The sequence below is a fragment of the Pristiophorus japonicus genome, chromosome 4 (genome assembly GCF_044704955.1).
Source record: "Pristiophorus japonicus isolate sPriJap1 chromosome 4, sPriJap1.hap1, whole genome shotgun sequence".
NCBI classification, from domain to species: domain Eukaryota; kingdom Metazoa; phylum Chordata; class Chondrichthyes; family Pristiophoridae; genus Pristiophorus; species Pristiophorus japonicus.
In genome coordinates, this window is record NC_091980.1 from 108,608,963 (window position 1) to 108,631,384 (window position 22,422).

Consider the following 22,422-nt stretch of genomic DNA (forward strand, 5'->3'; position numbering starts at 1 on the left):
GAGGCAAGGTGGGATAAGAATAGATATGACCAGTCTTGAAGTGGAAATAGACACACTGATGATAATCAGGTTAAAAGTCAGCTTAGTGTCAAACTGAGTTTTCACATAGATGGGTTCAGAGTGAGCAATTGGGGAGGCAATAGAATCATGGGGTAGGATACAGGGTTTTGGTGAGAGATGAACAAGATAGTTTCAATCTTGCCACAGATGTCTTTGCTCTTGCCAGAATTGAATTGAAGGAAGCTCCAAGTAATTCCTGATGACATTGAACAAGCAGTCAGATAAAACAGTGGTGGTTGTAGACTTGAGATTGGTAGTGAAGAGGTAAAGCTTGGTGGTATTGGCTTAAATCAGATAGCTGTCCCAGATCTATGAATAATATTGCTGAGGGCAAGCATGTAGACAAGGAATTGAAGAAGGTCAAGATGAAACTTTTGGGCATTACTGAGACATGGCTGAAGAAAAATCATGGGCTGGAAATGAAACATGGCAGGGTATAAGATATTTAGAAAAGATAGAGGGGGGAAAGGATAGGTGGAGTAGTTGTACTTATTAGAGATAACATAATGGCAGTTGAAAAAAGTGATGTAGCTATCACCAAGACAAAAATAGAATCTATATGGATAGAGATGCAAGATCAATCACAACAACAATAGGTGTAGTCTGCAGACCATCTAATATTGGAAGGGAGTTGAAGGAAGAAATATGCAGACAAAATAGGGAAATGAGTAAAACACATAGAATAATAATCATGGGGGATTTGAACTATCCTGATATTAATTGGACAGAAGAGGCAGATAAAGGGGATAAGGGAATGGAGTTCCTACAATGTGTGCAGGACTCCTTTCTAAACCAATATTTAAAAAGCCCAACAAGGGAAGATTCACTATTAGATCTACTAATGGGGAATGAACTGGAGCAGATAAGAGAAGTAAAAGTAGGGGAACACCTAGGCAATAGTGACCATAACATAATACACTTTATGATAATTGAGAAGGATATAAGTATGATGAAAACCAGGGTAATAGATTGGAGAAAAGCTGATTTTGAAGGGGTGAGAATAGAACTTGGGAAAACAAAATGGGCAACGGTATTGGCAAAAAATAATATAGAACAGCAATGGGAAACATTTAAAACTGTGTTCAAGAGAGTGCAGGAATAACATATTCCGCTAAAAGAAAAGAACTAAACACTAATGAGACTTCATAGATGAATAAATCCATAAGAGAACAATTGAGGGTAAGGAAAAGGGCATACATTAAGTACATAGACAGCAGGGGAGTGCATGCTAAGGGAGAATATGAAAAGATTAGGAGAGAAGTCAAAAAAATCAATTAGAAAGGCAAAGAGGAACAATGAAATTAAATTATCAAGGAACAAAACAAAATAGTAAAATATTTTACAGGCACATCAATAAAAAAAAAGGAAGGTTGTGATGGGAATAGGGCCATTAAGGTATGGACAGGATAATACCACAAGAGAGATGGCAGAAATATTAAAACATTATTTTACTTCAGTATTTACCAGAGAGATAGAACAACAGGTAGTCATTACATAGGATGATGAGATTAGTAATGAGATAAGTATATTTAAATTAAAAGAGAGGATATATTAAATAAACTAATCAAACTCAGGATAAAACCCCTGGTCTAGATGGATTGCATCCACACATTTTAAAAGAAGCTCGGGAAGAGATAGCAGAGGCCTCACTACACATACTTAATAATTTGTTAGTCTTCTGGCACTGCACCTTTTTCTGTCAGATAGCTAAGGTAATACTATATTTAAGAAGGGGGAATAGAACATATCCAGGGAATTATAGACCAGTCAGCTTAACATCGGTGGTAGGAAAACTAATGGAATTCATACTAAAGGAGAAAATAGAAGGACATCTAGAAACCAAAAATATAACGAATAGTCAGCATGGATTTCAAAAAGGGAAAGTCTTGCTTGACCAACCTCATTGAATTTTTTGAAGAGGTAACAGAGAGAGTAGACAATGGTAATGCAGTTGATGTAATTTATCTAGATTTTCAAAAGACCTTCAATAAGGTACCCTGTAATAGACTGAAGAATAAGGTCAGAGAATGCGGAGTCAGGGGACAAGTCGCAGAATGGAGAGCAAGCTGGTTTCAAGACAGGATGCAGAGAGTAGGGGTAAAGGGTAGCTATTCACAGTGGCAGAAGGTGGGTAGTGGTGTTCCACAAAGATCAGTGCTGGGAATACTGTTGCTAACAATTTATATTAATAATTTAGACTTTGGAATCAAAAACACAATTTCTAAATTTGTGGATGACACTATATTGGGGGCGAGTCAATATAGAGGAGGACTGCAACAAATTTCAGGAGGACATTAATAAACTTGCAGAATGGGCATATAATTGGCAAATGAAGTTCAACACAAATATATGCGAGGTTTTGGCCTAGAAATCCTGGCCTGCCCGGGTCCATACGGAGTATGTCCAGACCTGGGAAGGAATCGCAAAAGCTGGTTTTCAGCACATAATGCGCATGCGCTGAAAACCGGCTTATCCGATCAGTCAAGCTCTGGCTTGACAGATCGTCCATATTCCCACAGCCAGGACATTCGCATGGGAACGATTGCAGTATTTACCCATATCTTTCTTGCTCAGCGGATGTCCTGAAAACTCTTGCGCCTAGTAAAAGCAGGCGCATAGCCTATTTTTACAGGCGTAAGAGTTTTAAAACATACACACAGTACAATAACGTTTTTAAAACACATTTTAATGTTACAAACCCTGCCCACTAAGGTAAATTTATTTTAAACCATAATTTAAAAACTTTAAAAATAATCAGAATATATATATTTTTTTATATGACATTTATTATCTTTAATTTAAATTAATCTTAAATACGTGGTGTATTTTTTCTATATTTTTTTTTGTGTGTTTTGGGGTGTTTCTCAATCACAATGAGAAGTCCTACTTAGGGAGTTCCCATTATTATGAATGAGAAAATATTGTACCTGGATTGGCTGCCAGAGCCATGTGACTGCAGCTCCAGCATATGGACGTCCCGACGTGTATTTGATCTGATGTACAGGGAGAGGAGGCCTCAGGACTGGGATCGCTGGTGGGCGCAACAGGATAAGATAGGTGCGCATCTTTTTTTTACCTTTTTCTCTCAAGCGCCCGCGGGAACCAGAGTACCAGGATTTCTAGGCAATTACATTTTGGTAAGAATGAATAGGGAGGTCACTTATTACTTGGAGGGTGAGAGTCCAGGTGGGGTAGAGGAACAAAGGGATCTCGGAGTACAAATACACAAATCACTAAAAGTTGTGATGCAGGTTAGCAAGGCTATAAAAAAAGCAAACCAAGCACTGAGGTTTATTTCAATAGGTATAGAATTGAAAAGGAAGTTATGTTAAACATGCATCAAACCTTGGTTAGACCACACTTAGATTACTGCATACAGTTCTGTTCGCCATATTATAAAAAGGATATAGAGGCATTGGAGAGGGTACAGAGAAGGTTTACAAGGATGATACTAGAAATGCGAGGGTATATATATCAGGAAAGGATGAACAGAAGGCTGAGGAGTGACCTAATAGAGGTCTTTAAAATTATGAATGGTTTTGATAGAAAGGAGAGAGAATGTTTCCACTTGTGGGGAAGAGAATAACTAGAGGCCATCAATATAAGATAGTCACCAAGAATTCCAAGAGGGAATTCAGAAGAAAATTCTTTATCCAAAGAGTGGTGAGAATGTGGAACTCGCTATCACAGGGAGTGGTTGAAGCGAATAGTATAGATGCATTTAAGGGGAGGATAGACAAGCATGAGAGAGAAGGGAATTGAGGGTTATATGGATAGATTTAGATGAGGAAAGATGGGAGGAGGCTCGAGTGGAGCATAAATGCCGGCATGGGACTGGTTGGGCCGACTGGCCTGTTTCTGTCCTATGTAATCCTATGGAGGTGGAACTGGGAGGAGAAGCCATTGGAGGAAATGAGTTTAGGATGTGGCATAGGATTGGAACCAAGTGAGGGCTATGCCACAGAGGAGGTCCATGGGGGAACAATGAATGAGAGTAGAATGGTTGACTGTTCAATGCTGTAGAGCAGACGAGAAATGCGGAAGACAGCACTATGGTCTCAATCACAAAGGATACAACTGGCAAGTTACATTCAAAATGAAGAATTCTTAATATAAATGAGCATTTAATAATCTATTAGCAAGAGCAATATATAAAAATCTTGTTCAGAGCAAAATAAACTCAAATATTGGTATTCTTTTTAGTCCACTAATGTAAAAAATATTGCCTCTATTAGATTGAAATTACTTTAAATTTTCCAGAAACACATTTTGTGGCTGCAAAGCTTTTGAACTATGCCATGTAGAGCTATTGTAATGTAGAGGCTTTCATGATGCTAAGGAATGCTGTTAAAACTAAATGCGATAAATAACACTCATTAGTCCACAACTTCCATTAACACTCAAGGAGGTATCAATCTTTTTATTTACGGTGCTTTCAACATGGTTACTACTTTCCTGACCTCCGAGGTTCAATGCCTTCCCTTTACAATGCAAACACATTTATTTTCTATAGACATTGCTTTGTACACTATGTGGACTGATTTTCAGTAACCATGGCTGAATGTACCAGAGCAGGAAAGTTCTGAATTTATAAATGCCCTTACATTGAAAAGCATGATTTTTTTCATCCACTTAGGATAGATAGCATTGTGTTGTACTGTTTTCAAATGGGAATGATCTAAAGATGCTTAATTTGTGCCAGTTCTTTAAAAAGACAGATGTCTTTAGCTATATTTAGAATTTTTTAGAATTTAAAAAATATATTTTGACACTTTCCTTTGGGGATCTTTTTTGTCATGAGCTTGTAATGTTTGTGGAACCTAAAATAATATTGTTTGCTGAGCCACTTAATATCCAACTGTAATTGAAGCATTTACAGGACTTGTGCAGAACAAAAGGAAGAGAAGGGAGCACAAAATGATGAGTTCAGGGAGTGGTAAGGCAGTCAATTATGATTAATGATTATGGTTAGTTCTGAAGCATCCTAAATACAGTATTTCATGGATGAAGTGGTACAACATGAAAGGAGGCACACCAGGGAGTTCTGCAGAGGTTAGAGCCAGACCGCTCATCATATTTATAAACCCCATTTCACCTAACTGGCAATGGCCTTAGAATAACAGCCTTCAGGTCAGCAGTCATCTGCTCCAAGGACACCGGCAAAAGCCTTAACTTTAAGGATGACACTGCCACCTCCTGTCAAGTCTAGATGCCCAGAGTACCAAACAAGTTATCCTCCTTGCATTCACCTCATGCAACAGTACTTCCTCTTTACTAGCAGGGGAGATTTCATTGCTTCAACATTTATCATTCTGCCCAGTGTCCCGCCTCCATAAGGTTTTGTCTTTGATTACTTTTTGCCAGCCACTTCTACTCTTTACTGCCTCCAGCCCCCACCCTCACCCCCATATACAGTCACTCACTGCTTTATAAGTTGCTTTGTTACTTTTAAGGGCTCATGACACAAAATATGTCTCCCTTGACTAAATTTCAACACCTGGCTCAATACGAGCAGTGAACTTGCTAATGCATAATTAGGGTGAACCTAAATCAGCTTATTTAGACTTCTACACACATCACCCTTTGAGTACTGCATTTCTTTAACAGCTACATAAATTATATGAAGTATTCCAATTTGTATTGAAATCTGAAATGTTTCCTGGTGAACACTGAGCAAACTGATTGGAAAGGCAGTGAATTTGATAAAAACAATTAAAATACTATCTTGGTACAGTACTCGTTTGTTAAACAGGAACAAAATGTAGTATTGCATTCTTTGTGCAGTATAATAAAAGCTTTCTCTCAAAAAGATAAATATTTGTGCTCTCTCTCTTTTGCTACACAAAACTCATTACTATCCTAGTTGTCAATATTTACTGCATTGCTGCAGGCATTTATATTTTGGAACACAACTGTAAAGGCTTTGCGCTTTATTACACAAGGATGCAATGGCTGTGTATTTTAAGTTCATTTCTTGTAGTTCTACATATAAAGAATGAGGAACTACTCAAGTCTGTGATCTCTTTTTACTAAAAGGAATTACAACATGGCACCCATATCAATAAATGCAAAGACAGAAAAGTACTAACTTGATTAGAGTATCCACCTGAAGAAAAAGAAAGATGCAAGATGAGTTAAATATGAAATATAGCCAACAGATAAAGCTTACCAAGAAAGCCGAAAAAGAAAATGGCTGTTTAAATAAATAAAGTAGGAGATAAAGCTCAAGGTAAATACAGATGGAAGAAGGATCTGTAAACTGGAGGAGGAAGACAGTCCAGAGTAACAATAGTTGATTAATATCAGAATTATTCTAACTTCCAGGGTGCTGAAAGACTCAATTTCAAGCATCCTTTTCATATCTGTTTGTATTGTCCCATGTGTGTGAAAATAGTAGTGAAAATCAATGAAACAGAAGTACACATTTCCACGCTTCTGGTGATTCAGGAAAAAATCAGAACCTTGACTGTCTTCTCTACCAATAGGATTAACAGATAGCATCCTGTTTTGAATTTTGTACTATTGCAAACATCTTGAGGCACAACAGACCTGTGATACTAGTTGACTAATTAGACAGATCTGTTGACTACATATTAAAAAGTCACATGCAGGTACATCCTGCCATTCGCCTCCTTCTCACAGACCATGCATCATAATTCATGAGGAAAAGTAGAGCATTTTTTTCTTGCCTCTTGTCTTACTTCACAATGCAAGTAAAATATAGAAAATCTCAACCACCTTATGTCAACACCTTTTACTCATGTTCTACTGGAGTGCCATATGCCAGGACATTTTTAAGGAGGGGCAGAAAGAGAGGAGAAGAAAAAAAGCAAACTAAAATAAAACCTATAATTGTAAGAATTAGAATGCATGGAGAGGCACATCACACTATTTTTATTGCAGCTTGCCGTACAGACCATAAGCATTATTTGGTCAGCCAGTTGTGGAAATAAAATCACACATGTAATTTGTGGTTGTAATGACAGTGAAACTGCCAGCGCTCGCCATCATTACTGTGTAAAACTGACGGCAACTTCTGCTGTCTGCACATACACAGTTAAATGCGGAAATTCGGAAGTTGCCATCTGTGATACCCTACTCCTCCACATGGTGCGCTGTGGCAGTCTTTGCAGATGCAATCAACACAGAATCAGTGAAATGACGTGAACTTCATCTGTTTACATGCTATTCTCACTGTAAAACATTGACAATGTTAAGCCTTGCTGAATGAGGTGTAACTGAGTTTTTTTAAACAGCGTAATAAGTCATAACTACTGCTGAACAACCTCTCTGGCACTGAAAAACTAATTTTGTGTGTGTGGCTCCATTCCATGATAGATAAAATAACAAATATTTTTTATTTTCTTTTAAAGTTTATGATATTTCAGCTTCCATCTTAATCCCATGTGTATATCCCAATCTTTTCTTGGTTTCTGTAAAATGCTTAAAAATTGAATAATCTGTGCTTTTTCCTTCCTGGTTTGCTGTGTGAAAATTCTTCAATCTGATTGGCTGCTTAGCCTGCTTAATGTCACTGGTGCTGGGTGCCACAGGTCCCCTATAGATGGCGCCAGATTGAAAATCACGTCGGAATAGGGGAAATTTATGTCACAGAGCCTTTGTGGGCAGTTTTCTTAGAGGTAAGCGGCGAGTGCTATACCTTCACCTCTGACTGCAAAATCTGGGCCAATATGCGTCTCATCATATCCCCATCATTGTAATACTCCATTTATTGACAATTTTTATAAATTAAATTACAACATGGGTAACCCTCCTGTAATTGGTGGATATTTAAAACCGACAAACATCGCCAGTACTGAGACTTAATCCCATTAGGATTGAAAGTGTTTGCAACTCCAAAAATACAATATGCAAGGCCGCAGAACTGTTTTCAGGTGAGTAAAGAGCCACAAATTAAGGGTGCAATTTGTCTTTGGTGGGAGCACAATATGGCCGATAGTGAATCGGCAGTCCCTTTTATATCCTGCTGATTTTCTTACCCGTTTTCACTGTGTTACATTTTTTAGGCTGAACTATCGGGTTTTACGTGGCAAGGGGGTTGTTGCATGACGATTTGCGGTGCAAAAAAGCGAATTTCGACAAATTTAGTCTGGGGCCAGGAGCGCTGCGAAAGAGGCCTTGGGGGGCGGGGGAGGGGGGGGGGTTGAAGAGGGGAGGAAACATTCAAAAAAACATTCCAAAAACATTTACAAGACCCTTATCTATTGAATCACTGAAAAAAAATTAAAAATAAAAACTCTAACTTACCTTTTTGCAGGTTTTCATACTTGCTGCTGCTGGCAGGGTTGCACCGACAGGTTTGACCTGTCGGTATTCTGGGCGTGGCGTACGGGTCGGGAGAGAGCTGAAAGTTGGATGCAAATGCAATTCACGTCATTGCGCATCGCGCACCTCTCCCCGGCGGGACTTGAAAGTGCCGCTGAAAACAGGTACCCGAGGATCCCGCCCAGACTTTGCAACTGGATTTTTGCTGTTGAGGGTCAAATCGCGGCAAAAATCCAGTCGCAAACTTCTCGAAAATTCTGGCCATTGACTTTTGCGCTGTGGCCAAAAACAAATTTCACCCCTAATGTTACCAAGTTTCTCCATTTAAATTAGAAACCTTGCAGCAGTTATATTTATTATTTTATGGAACACTTTCCACTCACAGGGTTAACAAAAGTTCACTGAAGTTAAATCTTAGCATTAACTCATCTATTTTAGTTCCACATGGATGACTGAGATTTTGTTGGCTCCATATTTTTTTTTAAAATTGAGCAAAATTATAGATCAGAGTTAGAATTTCTGTGACATGAGGACAATATTCTGCATCGGCAGTGGATATACACACTCATATCTTCCTGACGAACACTAGCATCAAGGCTTGCAAGCGGGAGCAATAGGTAAGCATTCAAGAGGCCCAATATAGGCTGAGATAAATATATGCCTTTCCAAGTATGGGCCTGTTTGGGCACTCGGTACTGCACACTTGTATAATATGACCCTGACCAGAAGCTCATTTATAATTTCTTAAAAAGGAAGTGTTACAACCTGGAACATGTGTTACTGTGGCCAATCCACAGTTCCTACACAGTAATCTCATGCCATACTGTTGCATGCACTTAATCAACAGGCAACAATCAAAATGAAATGTGGGCATGCCAGAAACCCACACCACCTTGGACTAATCAAGGATAAAATACAATTTAAAAAATGAGCATCATTCACTCTGTGCAGAAATAGTTTTAAAGTACTACACATAATTACCCAGGGGAAATAGTTTGATTAGTTGGAGACTTCTGCATCATTTTGAAATGCAAATATTCCAAGCAGAACTACATCACAGCTGGTGAATTAAACTACCAAAATCTATTGGTAAATGAATGCGATATAAAGCAAAAGCAAATTGTGAAGTTACATTCATAAGGCAGTGAACAGTGAAACATTAAACTTAAAAAGGCACAGCTTTCAAGAAATTTGAAAAACTGTTTCCCTTGTTTCGGAAACTAGGAAGAGTTTGAATAGCCATGCATCATGCAAAAAGCATTTTGATGCAATTTATATTAATACATTGAGTGCAAATAAAAGTTTTCTAGATCCTTTCATAAAGGCAGTGCTCACTTGAGAGGAAAATCTAGCACTAAATCATGTGGTTTTTAATTCCAGTTGGTTGTACTTAACATTTCATCCAGTAGTAACAAAGCGGATCCTGACCTAAAGAATTCTGCCCATCCAGCTAAAATGCCTGAGCAGATAATATATAATTTCTTAGAAATTGAATGTTTTTGAATAAATCACTCAGTAAATTGTAACTTAGCAGTAGATCTTCCTCTCCAGCACAACAATTTTGAAGCTGCAGTTTATTAGGACTATATTTCGTACAGAGGTTTGAAAGCATGTTTTGACATACCCATTCGGATGCTGCAGTGTGGATGCAGTTGAGCTGTGTTTTTCTGTGGTTGAACCATATTTTAGTTGTGTCTGGGATGCGGGTGTGGTACTAGGCAAAGCAGAAGGTGGAGTATATAGGGATACAGGTTTGTAGCTCACTGACTTTATTGGTGTCCCTGAGTTTGAACTTTCCGTTGTTGTAACACCAAATGGTCTTGCTGTCTTATTCAATGGCATGCTGGAGTCAAACGAGTACTTCGGAATGGAAGATGATGCAAGCATAAAATCCTGAGCAAAAAAACACACAAAAACTCAAAACACCACAAGCAACATGCAGTTATACAGTTATCCAACAGCAAAACTCAAGCACTGTTAAGAGAGCTTTAAATTATCATTTTAAGTTTATAATTACATAACAGTACAAAACAATGAATTGCCAATGTAGAAATCTAAGCAGCCTGAACATTGCAGGTCAAGGTAAAACATTAATATGCAATATATTCTAATCATTTGCACTTGGTCCTTGCAAAAATGTTCTCACTTGGCCCTGGAGAATAGTTTCTCCACAACAAACTTGTTGACTTGCAAACCATGCTGAGAATGTGCAATGTATAACAGTTGCCTTAACAACAATTACAGCTTTAGAATAAGGTTCTTCCACTTGAATGCCCACCAACAGGATTGGCCAATGCATTAAACTGAAGGGGTTGGAGAAGTGGCAGTGAATGCACAAGTGGGTATCCGGCCAAGACATGATGTAAAATAGAGACAAAAAGCTACAAATCCTAAATGTAACAATATTACAGGCCATGCCACTTGAGGTTTCGTGGGTCTGTTTAAGCATGATTCAGGTAATTTGTAACCGCTCAAATCAGCTACAACCTCTCATTTTAATCTTTATGCAACAAATGACAAGTGTTAAATTCAGTTGCATTTAAACCTAAGTTTGTGTCAGAAATAATTTGAGTGAGCAAATATTTGAGGATGCATGTCCCATGCAAATGAATTAAGAGCATCACAAGAGACATAATACTACATTGATTTAAGTGCAATGTTGTACAAAACCAATTCACTACACTGTATAAGCCTAATGTTAGAAAACTATATTTTGAAAGCTGTGAACTGAAGTCAATTCTAAATTCACTAGAAAAGAAAGTCTAGGTGAGGGAAAGACTAACAGGTTAATCAAGTTTGTCTTATTACAATTTGGTACAATCTACACAAACCATCAAGTCTCCCTCCCCCAGTCATATGCTATCTGGGGAAGGGCAGAAAAAAAGTCGGCAATCAAGCAAGCTCCAGAAAATGCAGTGACTGAGGTGACTAGTTGCAGCTAACCAGCCTATCTTCTATAACTCGAGATGGCTTCCACTTGCAGGATTTGTCCAGTTCTCTTTTGAAGGTTTGCAATGAATCTGCACTGTGCATGTACTGACAACCCAATTCCAGAAATTGGTGACACTGTGAAAAGTAGTACTGTCTAACCTAAGTCAATGCTTATGTAATTTGTCTTGAAGCTCCCTAGCCTTCTCCTGCCCATCCAGCTCAAATAACCTGTTAATATGGACAAAATCTAATCTCTTCATTATGTTAAGGATCTCAATCTTATCCCTTCAACGTTTATGCTTTTCCAGAGTAAAAATGATAATCCCCGCCATGTAAGGAAACAAAAACTGGCACAGCTACCAAACAATGGCCTTGTAAGGCAAGAATTGTACTACTTGTTTTATATTTAATTGTCCTAGTAAACACAAACACTCCATTTGCTCTTGTTACAGCTTTGCAACACCTTCAATGTTTCTGCATCCCTCAGCCTTGGGTAGGCAATCTTGCTTGACATATACATGCCACTTATTACTGGACCCCAAAACATTAAACTTCATTTGTCTACATTGCAAGATACCTGCCACATGTGGGCTCATTCCTCCATCACGTCTAGATCCACCTGCAGACTATCTGTTTTGTCTACAGTCCTAACTCACTAATCTCCAGCAAACCTGTAAACTGTTTGCCCAATACTTTCATTCAGATCATTATGATGGTGAAATGCAACAGGCGCAACATAAATCTCTGCAGGTCTCCACTAGGGTCTAACCACCACACAAAGCTGTTATCAGTAATTAGTCTCTGTTTTATACAAATGCAACAAATTTGTTATCCAACCTAAAATCTGCCTGCTAATCCCATGAGACACAATCTTATAAATCTTGTGTGGCATTTTATCAAAGACATTTTGAAAATCAAGTCCTATCAGACTTACGCTTCCATGAACTTTGCAACCTCGTAAAAAAATGTAATCAATTTGGTGAGACATGGAGGCCGAAATTCAGGCACACCTATGATTTTTTAACTTCGTTTTTCTGCCGGTAGTGATGCGGCTGCTGTCCGATCCATTTTCAGCACTGAGAAGATTTTTTAACTTTGGACCGGAAGTCGGCCATAGTGGGGGCGGAAGTGCAGCGTTAAGTCAGGCTGAGGGGCAGAAGTTGGGGCGGATCGAGACTCCACCGCGGTCACTCAGTGGCAGAGCGGTGGTGACATCACAGCGCGCGTGCGTCACCACGCTCTCTCCCCTCCGTTAAAGGGGAGAGACTCGGGCATTTTTTTATCTTCAGCCACTGGGCCACCAGGAAGGGTTTCAGCTGGGCCAGCTGGTGCCAGGCTGCCTATTGGCAGCCCAGCCGAATCCGGGGGCAATATTTTGCCAGCCGATCGAGAAGTCAGCCGGCAAAAATAACATGGCAGCAGCGGCAGTGGGCCCACCCCTTGAAAGACCGCCGTGTTACTGGCCTGCACACACTCTGGATAAGGTGCACTGAGAAAGCTGTCGGGGCACCGCGCGACAGGCAACGATTTTTTTCCAAAATATGGGTCGGAGTCTTCTGCAGGTGAGGGAGAGCTGCCGTGCGCGTTTTGATGATGTGCTTACAGTGGTCATCAGCAGTGGGGCGAAAGTGGGGACAGGCCGAAAAATCCCTGAATAGAATTTGGGTCGGGACGGCCATTGGACTGCAACGCAGTGGCCACTCGATTCCGCTGCATGGCTGCCACAAAACAGCAGAAACAGGCCTTATCTGGAACCAGAATTTCGGCCCCAGGACCTGCTTTTCAGAAGCTAAGCTGGGATTCCCCAATAACCTCTGCCCAATCTAGATGATCATACAGTGCATCTCTAATAATTAGTTATATGCAAGTCGCTATAAAGTAAGTTAAATTAATGGGTCTATAACTTGCTTTCTTTTTTTTTTGAATTATTGCCGTTTTTACAGGCCTCATTTCAGTCCGTTGTACAATCCCAGCTCTCAATGAGTTAAATATACGAATCAATGGCTGGCAAACCATAGCCACCTCTATTTCGTGACTATTATCAGGGCCAGCAGACCAATTTGCTAATTCTGAATGCACTTTTACACATTCAATTTTAGCATCATTTTTATGTAACAGCATTGGTAACACAGTATTATTAGTGGTAAAGACTGATGCATAACAAACATTTCAAACTTCAACTATATCTTGAGACTCCGAAATCTGCCTGCAGAATCCCACAATGGCCCTGTACAGTCCTTGACGGCTCTCTGTCTCTTAATATAGCTAACAGGCCTCGCTATCACTGCCACGCATAACCACTGTGCTATACGGCCAGTCTGATACTTATCCCTATTCTCTTGATTTTTCAAGTATGAGCCAATACAATGACCTATTAAACTGTACGCTCTTTCAAAATCATGAATCGGCAACAGCCAGGGAATAAAATTGGGATGTTAAAATTTGGAGGAACATCTATGGAAATTCAAATAAATTTCTACCTTGGATACCAGTGACAAAGTGACATTTCAAAGAAAATTTCAACTTATTTTACAATGCTACAGAAACACTAACATTTTTCTAAGTTGAAGACGTCATCCTCGAAACATCATAAAGTGTCATTACCAGCATTGCAATAGGCCTCCATTCATGTGTCTGGCAATGATCTAAACAGACTTGAATTGTTTCAGGGCTAGATGATGCAGTCCCAAGGCTGTTATATTAACACTTATGCATCACTGAGCCCCTGAAAAAAAAATGGACACACATCTGAAAGATTCCCATCGACATGAAAGTGCCAACATAACTCAGGAATCAGGTTCTAAGCATACTAAATCCAAGTGATGCAAGACCACCTCTTTAAAAAAAAAACACCAACACCTTGCATTTATATAGCACCTTTAACATAGTAAAACGTCCCAAGGTGCTTCATAGAACTATTAACAAAATTTGACACCGAGCCATACAATGAGATATTAGGCAGTTGACCAAACAGATAGATTTTAAGGAGTGTCTTCAAGGAGGAAAGAGAGGTGGAGTGTTTTAGGAAGGGAGCTCCAGAGCTTTGGACCAAAGTAGCTGAAAGCAGGTCTGCCAACAGTGAAGTGATTAAAATTGGGGGTGCGAAGAGGACAGAGTTAGAGAAGCGCAGAGATCTCAAAGGGCTGTAGAGCTGAAGGAGGTTAGAGAGATTATGGAGGGGCAAGGCCATGAAGGGATTTGAAAGAAAGAAAGACTTGCATTTATATGGCACCTTTCACGACCACCGGACGTCTCAAAGCATTTTACAGCCAATTAATTACTTTTGGAGTGTAGTCACTGTTGTAATGTAGGAAACAAAGATGAGAATTTTTTTTAAACGAGGCACTGTCAGACCGGGAGCCAATGTAGGTCAGCGAGCACAGTGGTATTGAGTGAACGGGACTTCGGGCAAGTTAGCATATGGACAACAGAATTTCAGACGAGCTCAAGTTTATGTTGGGTGGAAGATGGGAGGCCAGCCATGAGAGCATTGGAATAGTCAAGTTTAGAGGTAGCTACCGCATGGATGAGGGATTCAGCATACCACTCAGCTTTACAATGAGTAGAGCATAATAAAAAGCTTGTTGCTTCTAGTGCTGCAGTGGGATGCTAGGATCAGAGATGAATACTAAAATACAAGAGGCATGTCTCAGCTTGGTTACATCCCATAAATTTGTAAAATCAGGTTGATCAAAGCAGAAGGACGGGTTGGTATCAATGACTGTGCATCTCCACCCATAACGTGCATGAAGGTTATTTCCAGTGGTTCAGAAGCTCCTGCCAGAAAGATATAAGATCTTCATTTCAATATTACAACGGAGCGATGGATGTATTCTTAACATCTGCACTTTTCAGAATTCTTTAGGTCAGAACTAGCCTTTCATAATAAGCACCCAGAGTAAGGTTTTCAAAACTGTGCTTTGGAATGCAAAGTTATTTAAAGAAAAAGACAGTTAATTATACACACAGTTACCCAAGTCTTTATCCACAGTTTTTATTTGCTTTTTTTGGCTAACTCAAGAGAGTTTCTGCCATGAAATTTAGCGCAGCTAGTTTTTGTTTGTCATATACAAACTAGAACAACGAGTAGCGCAAAAAAGTCGATAACTCATTGGCAATGCGTCTTACACCACACCCCAATCGGATGGAGTGTAAAACGGACTGCCAAATTTGTTATTGTCCATTTGCACTACCACCAAAGACCAATTTTAGCTCCCGAGTGCTCTAATTAAAAAGACTTGCATTTATATAGCGCCTTACATGACCACCAGACTTATCAAAGTGCTTTACAGCCAATGAAGTACGTTTTGAAGTGTAGTCACTGTTGTAATGTGGGAAACGCGATAGACATGTGCACAACTCCCACAAACAACAACGTGATAATGACCAGATAAACTGTTTTTGTTATGTTGATTAAGGGATAAATATTGGCCAGCACACTGGGGATAACTCCCCTGCTCCTCTTCGAAATAGTACCATGGGATCTTTTATGTCCACTTGAGGGGGCAGATGTGGCCTCGGTTTAATGTCTCATCCGAAATACAGCACCAACGATTGTGCATCACTCCCTCAGCACTACACTGGAGTGACAGCCTAGATTTATGTGCTCAAGTCCCGAGACCCACAACCTTCTGACTCAGAGGCGAGTGTGCTTCCACTGACACTGGGAAATATTTGGAGGGAGGAGAAGACATCGATCATGCTTTTATTTAAGATAATCCACCATGTGCCCATTATCTGAACCACAAAGAAGGTTGTCTCCAAAGAAACCAAGGCTATGCTGTGCAGCATGACTCGTAACACCTGCATGGCACATTAACCTAGTGAGTACATGTACACTTGCACAGATACAGTGAGGTGTAGGCATCAGAGTCAGCACAAAATATATCATAGGCAGTCCCTCGAAATCGAGGAAGACTTGCTTCCACTCTAAAAGTGAGTTCTTAGCTGACTGAACAGTACAATATGGGGATTACAGTCTCTGCCTCACCTGTGACAGTCATTGAAAGAAAAGGTGGGTCGGACTGGTTTGCTGCACGCTCCTTCGGCTGCCTGCGCTTATTTTCTGCATGCTTTCGGTGACGAGACATGAGTTGCTCAGCGCCCTCCCAGATGCACTTCCACCACTTAGGGCAGTCTTTGACCAGGGACTCCCAGGTGTCGGTGGGGATGTTGCATTTTATCAAGGAGGCTTTGAGGGTGTCCTTGAAATGTTTCCTCTGCCCACCTTGGGCTTGCTTGCATGTAAGAGTTCCAAGTAGAGCGCTTGCTTTGGGAGTCTTGTGTCAGGCATGCGAACAATGTGGCCTGCCCAATGGAACTGGTCGAGTGTGGTCAGTGCTTCGATGCTGGCGATGTTGGCCTAATTGAGGACGCCAATGTTGGTGCGTCTGTCCTCCCAGGGGATTTGCTGGATCATGCGGAGACATCGTTGGTGGTATTTCTCCAGCAATTTTAGGTGTCTACTGTATATGGTCCATGTGTCTGAGCTATACAGGAGGGCGGGTATCACTACAGCCCTGTAGACCATGAGCTTGGTGGCAGATTTGAGAGTCTGATCTTCAAACACTCTCTTCCTCTTGCAGCCGAAGGCTGCGCTGGCGCACTGGAGGCGGTGTTGAACCTCGTCGTCGATGTCTGCCCTTGCTGATAATAGGCCCCCGAGGAATGGAAAGTTGTCCACATTGTCCAGTGTCCACATATACCATAGTAATGTTATAGCAAACCTTCGGATGTTCAGACAGATCAGGGGATGAAGTACAATTTAGCATGGCCATCATGCATGTTCCACAATTTGCCATCCAATGAGACATAAAAGAAAAAATAAGATTTAAAGAAGAGAAAGGAAGAAAAAAGAAAGGAAAAGAAGAAGAGAATCATAGAGAGATAGTATTTCCCCAGCTGCTAAAGTTGTTAGTCAGACTCCAATTACCCAACCCTTCATTACTACATTCCTGCTTCAATCTTCAGTGCCATCAACAAATATACCTTTCACCTAATTGCATTTGGTTTCCAAACGATTTACGCAGATCCCATTCCTGTCACCTGCTGACAGAATATCCAACATCATTACAAGAACATTGTACACACATTTATTTGCCTAAATTTGATGTTTTGATCAGACAAGTATTTAGCACAGCAGGGCTTCCCTTTGGTGATCGTCTGACTGATTGCTCTGCAATTTAACTTAATGTTTCTTCTACCTGCTTTCCCATGGAGCACGAGTTTGGGAAATGGCTGGCTTCTGTGTCCAAGATAGGCTTTTAAGTGATTCAGGTGGCCTTTGACATTTGAGTTGTGTCCTGACACATAGCAGCTCCTAGTCTGGCCACTTTGTAGCACACGTACGATAAGTGAAGAGAGTCCAGAATGGGCAGCACCATAAACCATACCAATTTTACCCATGCCTCCTCCACTGGGCACTATCTCACTATGCCTAATAATATATGCAACAGCAAGCCATATAAAACTGAGATTGTCAAATCCCCAAAGAATGTTCACTTAATCTGATCCCAAGCTAGTCTAAGTCGGAAGAGAGTCTGCGGCCTTTATGGCAGCAGTCTTAAAATGTAACATTTATTTACATACTTATCAACTTCAGTTCATGATATTTGCCCAAGTACAACATTTCTACACTGCAAACTATTAATTATCAGCAGCAATCTACACTACTTTCAGGACACGCTAGCTATTACGCAAGTCCTTCAGAAAAAACAAAATTAGCCTCAATTTTAACTCCTGGCCGGGATCGCAGCAAAGCAAGCAGTGTGCCTGTCCAGGAGTGGCCGCAGGCAGGCTCACCTGATTTTAAGGGCCGGGCCTCATTAACATGCTGCTTGCCAGCTTCCTGACCAAAAGGGCTGGGAAGGGAGTGGGAAGTAGCTGCTTAGCGACAGGAGGCCACCACCAGGGAACCGCAGGATGATCATTGGCACAAGGCAAGTGTTCCAGCAGGGGAAGGCCAAGGTTCCCGTGTGGGGCCACACCTGCTCCTCCTGGCCCAGCAAGGGAAGTAAAAAAAAAGTTAAAACTTACCTTGCCGAGCCTGGTTCCGATGGGGAAGCCATCAGAGTCTGCCCTGCCCTCTCCAGTTCGGGCCTCAGTAAACAGTAGCAGATCAGGCCCCAATGAAATCATCAGAGCCCGATCTGCATATTTAAAGCGGATCCCCCATCTGCAATTTATATTGCAGTCAGCCAGATCGAGGAAAGGGAAGGAGTAAGCCCCCATTCCATTGCAACTGCCCCCGTCTGGTTTCTGTCAGGCACAGGGAGGGAGGGAGAAGTGAAGAATCTACCCATTGTGTTCAGCGTATGTGTTTTGTTTGTTGTCTCTAAATGGTTCGTGGCAATATTTCAGTCTGTGTAGATGCGGAAACGTAAATTAACACTTGAGAGCTTGGTCTGCGTATATAAAAGAACCACTCCTTGCTTTGGTATGGAAATAATTAATATTTGTTGAAGCAAGTTTTCAGAAAACTAAACTGAATTCAAAAATAGCTCAACTTCAGCACCTCCCCCACCCCACACTTGAATGAAAGTTTATACAAAGACAAAGTGCAGCCTTGAGTCCTTTCACCTTTCTGAGCTAGATATAAAGGGGTCAAGTTTCGGGCCGCGCCTAGAACGGCGCAGCCCCGCCTGATTTCCACGCTCAAAACCGCGCCGGAAACTTACCTTGGTATTCTCCACTCCCTCAGGTTGATCCAGGCCCTCGGTGCAGCACAGCACAAGCTGTGGGGGGGGCGGAGCCAGGTCCTTGCGCTGAAAACAGTGCCGGGACCTACAGTGTGTGTGCATGTGCAGTAGCTCCAGGCACCCGAAACTGTGTGGGAGGGTCCCGAAGCACGCCGCCCCTAGCCCTGGCCGAATGGGCTCACTGGGACGGCGAAGATCGGACTGCACCTCCCTCCTCCAGCTCTGGCTCCAGCTTCCACTCCCTCTGGCTCTCTCCCGCCCCCCGCTCCGCTGCCTGCTGCTTCCCCCCCCCACCCCAGCTCCTGCTCCGCTGCCTGCCGGTTCCCCCCCGACCCCCTCAGGTCCGGTTCGCTCCGCTCCCTCTTCACGTCTTCGGCAGGGCCCGCCCGCCCGACATCTTGCAGGGGACGGGCCCCGCCCAAAGTCATCAGCTGGGCCCATTCAGTTTGTTCTCTCCCTCTCTCTCCTCTCCACCCGTCCCTTCCCTCCCTCTCCTCTCCTCTCCTCTCCCCCGCCCCTTCCCTCCCCCCCCCCTCACCCCTTCCCACCCCCTCCCCTTCCCTTCCCCCCTCCTCCCCCACCCCTTCCCTTTCCGCCCCCCCATCCCCCAACTCTTCCCGCCTTCTCTCCCCTTCCCTCCCCCTCCTCCCCCACCCCTTCCCTCCCCCTCTCCCACCCCACCCCTTCCCTCCCCTCCTCCTCCCCCACCCCTCTCCCACCCCACCCCTTACCTCCCCTCCTCCTCCCCCACCCCTTTCCTCCCCTCCTCCTCCCACACCCCTTTCCTCCCCTCCTCCTCCCACACCCCTTTCCTCCCCTCCTCCTCCCACACCCCTTTCCTCCCCTCCTCCTCCCACACCCCTTCCCTCCCCTCCTCCTCCCACACCCCTTCCCTCCCTCTCCCTCCCTACCCTCCCTCTCCCTCCCCCCCCACCCTCCCTCCCTCTCCCCCTGCCCTCCCTCCCCCACCCCTCCCCCCACCACCCCTTCCCTTCCCACCCCTCCCCCCACCTCTTGCCCTCCCCCCCCTCCACCCACCTCCCCCCCCTCCACCCCTTCCCTCCCTTCCCTCTCCGCCCCCACCCCCTCCCTTCCCTCTTCCTCCCCCCCCCCCCACCCCCTCCCTTCCCCAACTCGCTGTCAGAAACACAGTCACTGACAGAGAGAGAGACACACACTGACAGAGACAGAGATACACATACTGGGGGGGAGGGGTGCGTCCCAGCATGTGTTGGAGGGCTCCCGACGCTGCAGTCGGGAAGTAGAAACTTAATTTTTTATTTATTGATTTAATTTTTTCATTTTAAATTTTTTTTTGATTGATTTATTGGTTGATTTATTGATTTATTTATTATTTATCATTGATGATGGCTCTTTATTTGTAAAAGCGATGTTTCATGTTTGTAAACTTTGCTTTCCACCCCCGCCCCCCCCAATCTCTCTTCCTTACACCTGATTGCTAAGTGTAGACAGGGTTTTTCTGAGCGTATAAAAATCTACACTTATTCCATTCTAAGTTAGTTTGGAGTAAGTTTTCGCTGCCTAAACTTGCAAAACAGACGTAAGTGGCCGGACACGCCCCCTTTTGAAAAAGAAATCTGTTCTAAAATGAAACTGTTCTAACTCACTAGAACTGGAACAAACTAAATGCCGAGAATTGCAATTTCTAAGATACTCCATTCTAAACTAGTTGCTCCAAAAATAGGAGCAACTCAGGCCGAAAGTTGACCCCAAAATCTGCACTTGAGATTAAACTGCACATCTGATTTTCATGGAACTGAATTTTGGATATAATCTGACTTTTGAATTAAAAAGATTTACAAAAAGGATGAATTGGTGTGAAGCAGGATTCTGGTGTATATATTATGCAACAGAGGTGGGAGAATGTAGAAGAACAGTGGCAAGAGAGCTCTCAGGAACATCTGGAGTACTGACCTTTTAAATAATAATTCAACAGGAAGAAAATGGCTGCAAGCAAGCATAGTACTGACAGTTGTTGCAGGAACATAATCAACGGAAATTAGTGCCATTTGCTTACAGCAAAATAGGAAATTTGTAATTTTCTCCAAGCTTCATACTTAGAATCTGAATCAAGTGGGACAGATATGTCACTACTCAAAGCAAAACTAATGGTGAGCAATAAACACTACAAGTATTAGGAATGCTAGTTAACAATGCATTAGCAATCACTATAGATCAAGTGGTTTCCGTAGTTTTTAATACACTTCACAAAGTGACAATCCCATCATTAAGCCATTAATTACAACACTAAACAATTTGGCTTACATGTACATGATCTTAATAGGTATACAATCATGTGAGATTAACCAAGGCTGAACTCTGCACCCTTTGGTATTGACAGTTTGGTGCTTTGATATACATCCAGGACTTCCAAGAAAAAAGATGGACAAAAATCAAATCAATAATTGAGGTAATATAATCTTACCATACAGGAATGTTATAATCCATTTTCAGGGAAGGGGGTATTTTTTTACATATGATATAAATAGAAGCTTTTGTGGAAGTTGCTACAAAATGAAGGAGTCACGGTGAACCTGTACAATTAAAACATACTTGGCACAGTCTACCTTAGTTTGAGATTTTTTAAATAAATCTGTACAATATGAACACTGCATAAAAAGTAGTTGGCTACTGTACCTTCTCATCACTGCCTCCTGAGGAACGAAGAACTCTGAGAAGAGAAGACAAAAGAAATAAGTGTTGAAACACATACTATACTAAAGTTCATTAGGAAATGACATGCTAGAGGATGGGATACCACAGTGCTCTGTCTTGTCACATGCATCATGGAACCTTTCGCACATCAGGATTGGCAGATGTGACTTTGGTTAAATATTTAATCCAAAGGAACGACTGCACGGAGATAGTGCAAAATCACGTTTCTGAGATCCTTGAAACCACAACCTTTTGATTGTTGTATGAGTACCTCAAAAATGCACTATTATGTGTAATCTATAATAATAGATACCACTATGAATTTAAATCAATACTCATTTTATAGTCCGAGGAAAATCGATGTCACAAACACAATCATAAATTATCAAGGAAAATGGCCGATGCTAATCACAACCAATAGCCGGTTACAGATCTCTCATACACAAACTGTTAAACACCTGCATTTCAGAGAAACCAAACCCCAAAGAGTCCATGTCTCAAAACCTTTAAATGTGTGCTGCAGAACCATTAGGGGCACAAAAGATAGAGTAGAGGGAGACTGACAAAACTAGCAGAGAAATTTAAGGTTGGCCAGGGAAACTCCCTAAAGTAACCAATCTGTTCCAGCCATATTTGATAATAGCAAGGATTGTAGAAATGATGTCATATTTGCAATGCAAATGGTTTCTTCGCTAAGTAGAATTTTCTTGTGTCAGTTTTGACTCACTGGTAGCACTCTCACCTGAGTGAGAAGGTTGAGGGTTCAAGCCCC

General features: G+C 41.8%; 1 protein-coding gene across 2 annotated transcripts in view; it reads right to left on the minus strand.

Moving 5' to 3' along the window:
• pdlim7 (PDZ and LIM domain 7) overlaps positions 1–22,422 on the minus strand; it is a 165,879-nt gene that overhangs the window by 71,621 nt on the left and 71,836 nt on the right. The window contains exons 3-4 of one of the 2 annotated variants that reach the window (XM_070878487.1): positions 21,633–21,666; positions 10,115–10,239 (exon numbers count right to left, since the gene is read on the minus strand). In XM_070878487.1, the coding sequence (XP_070734588.1) occupies positions 10,115–10,239; positions 21,633–21,666 (159 nt within the window). Of the gene's footprint in view, positions 1–9,970; positions 10,240–21,632; positions 21,667–22,422 lie in introns of both variants that reach the window. The other variant, XM_070878486.1, reaches the window with a different exon arrangement.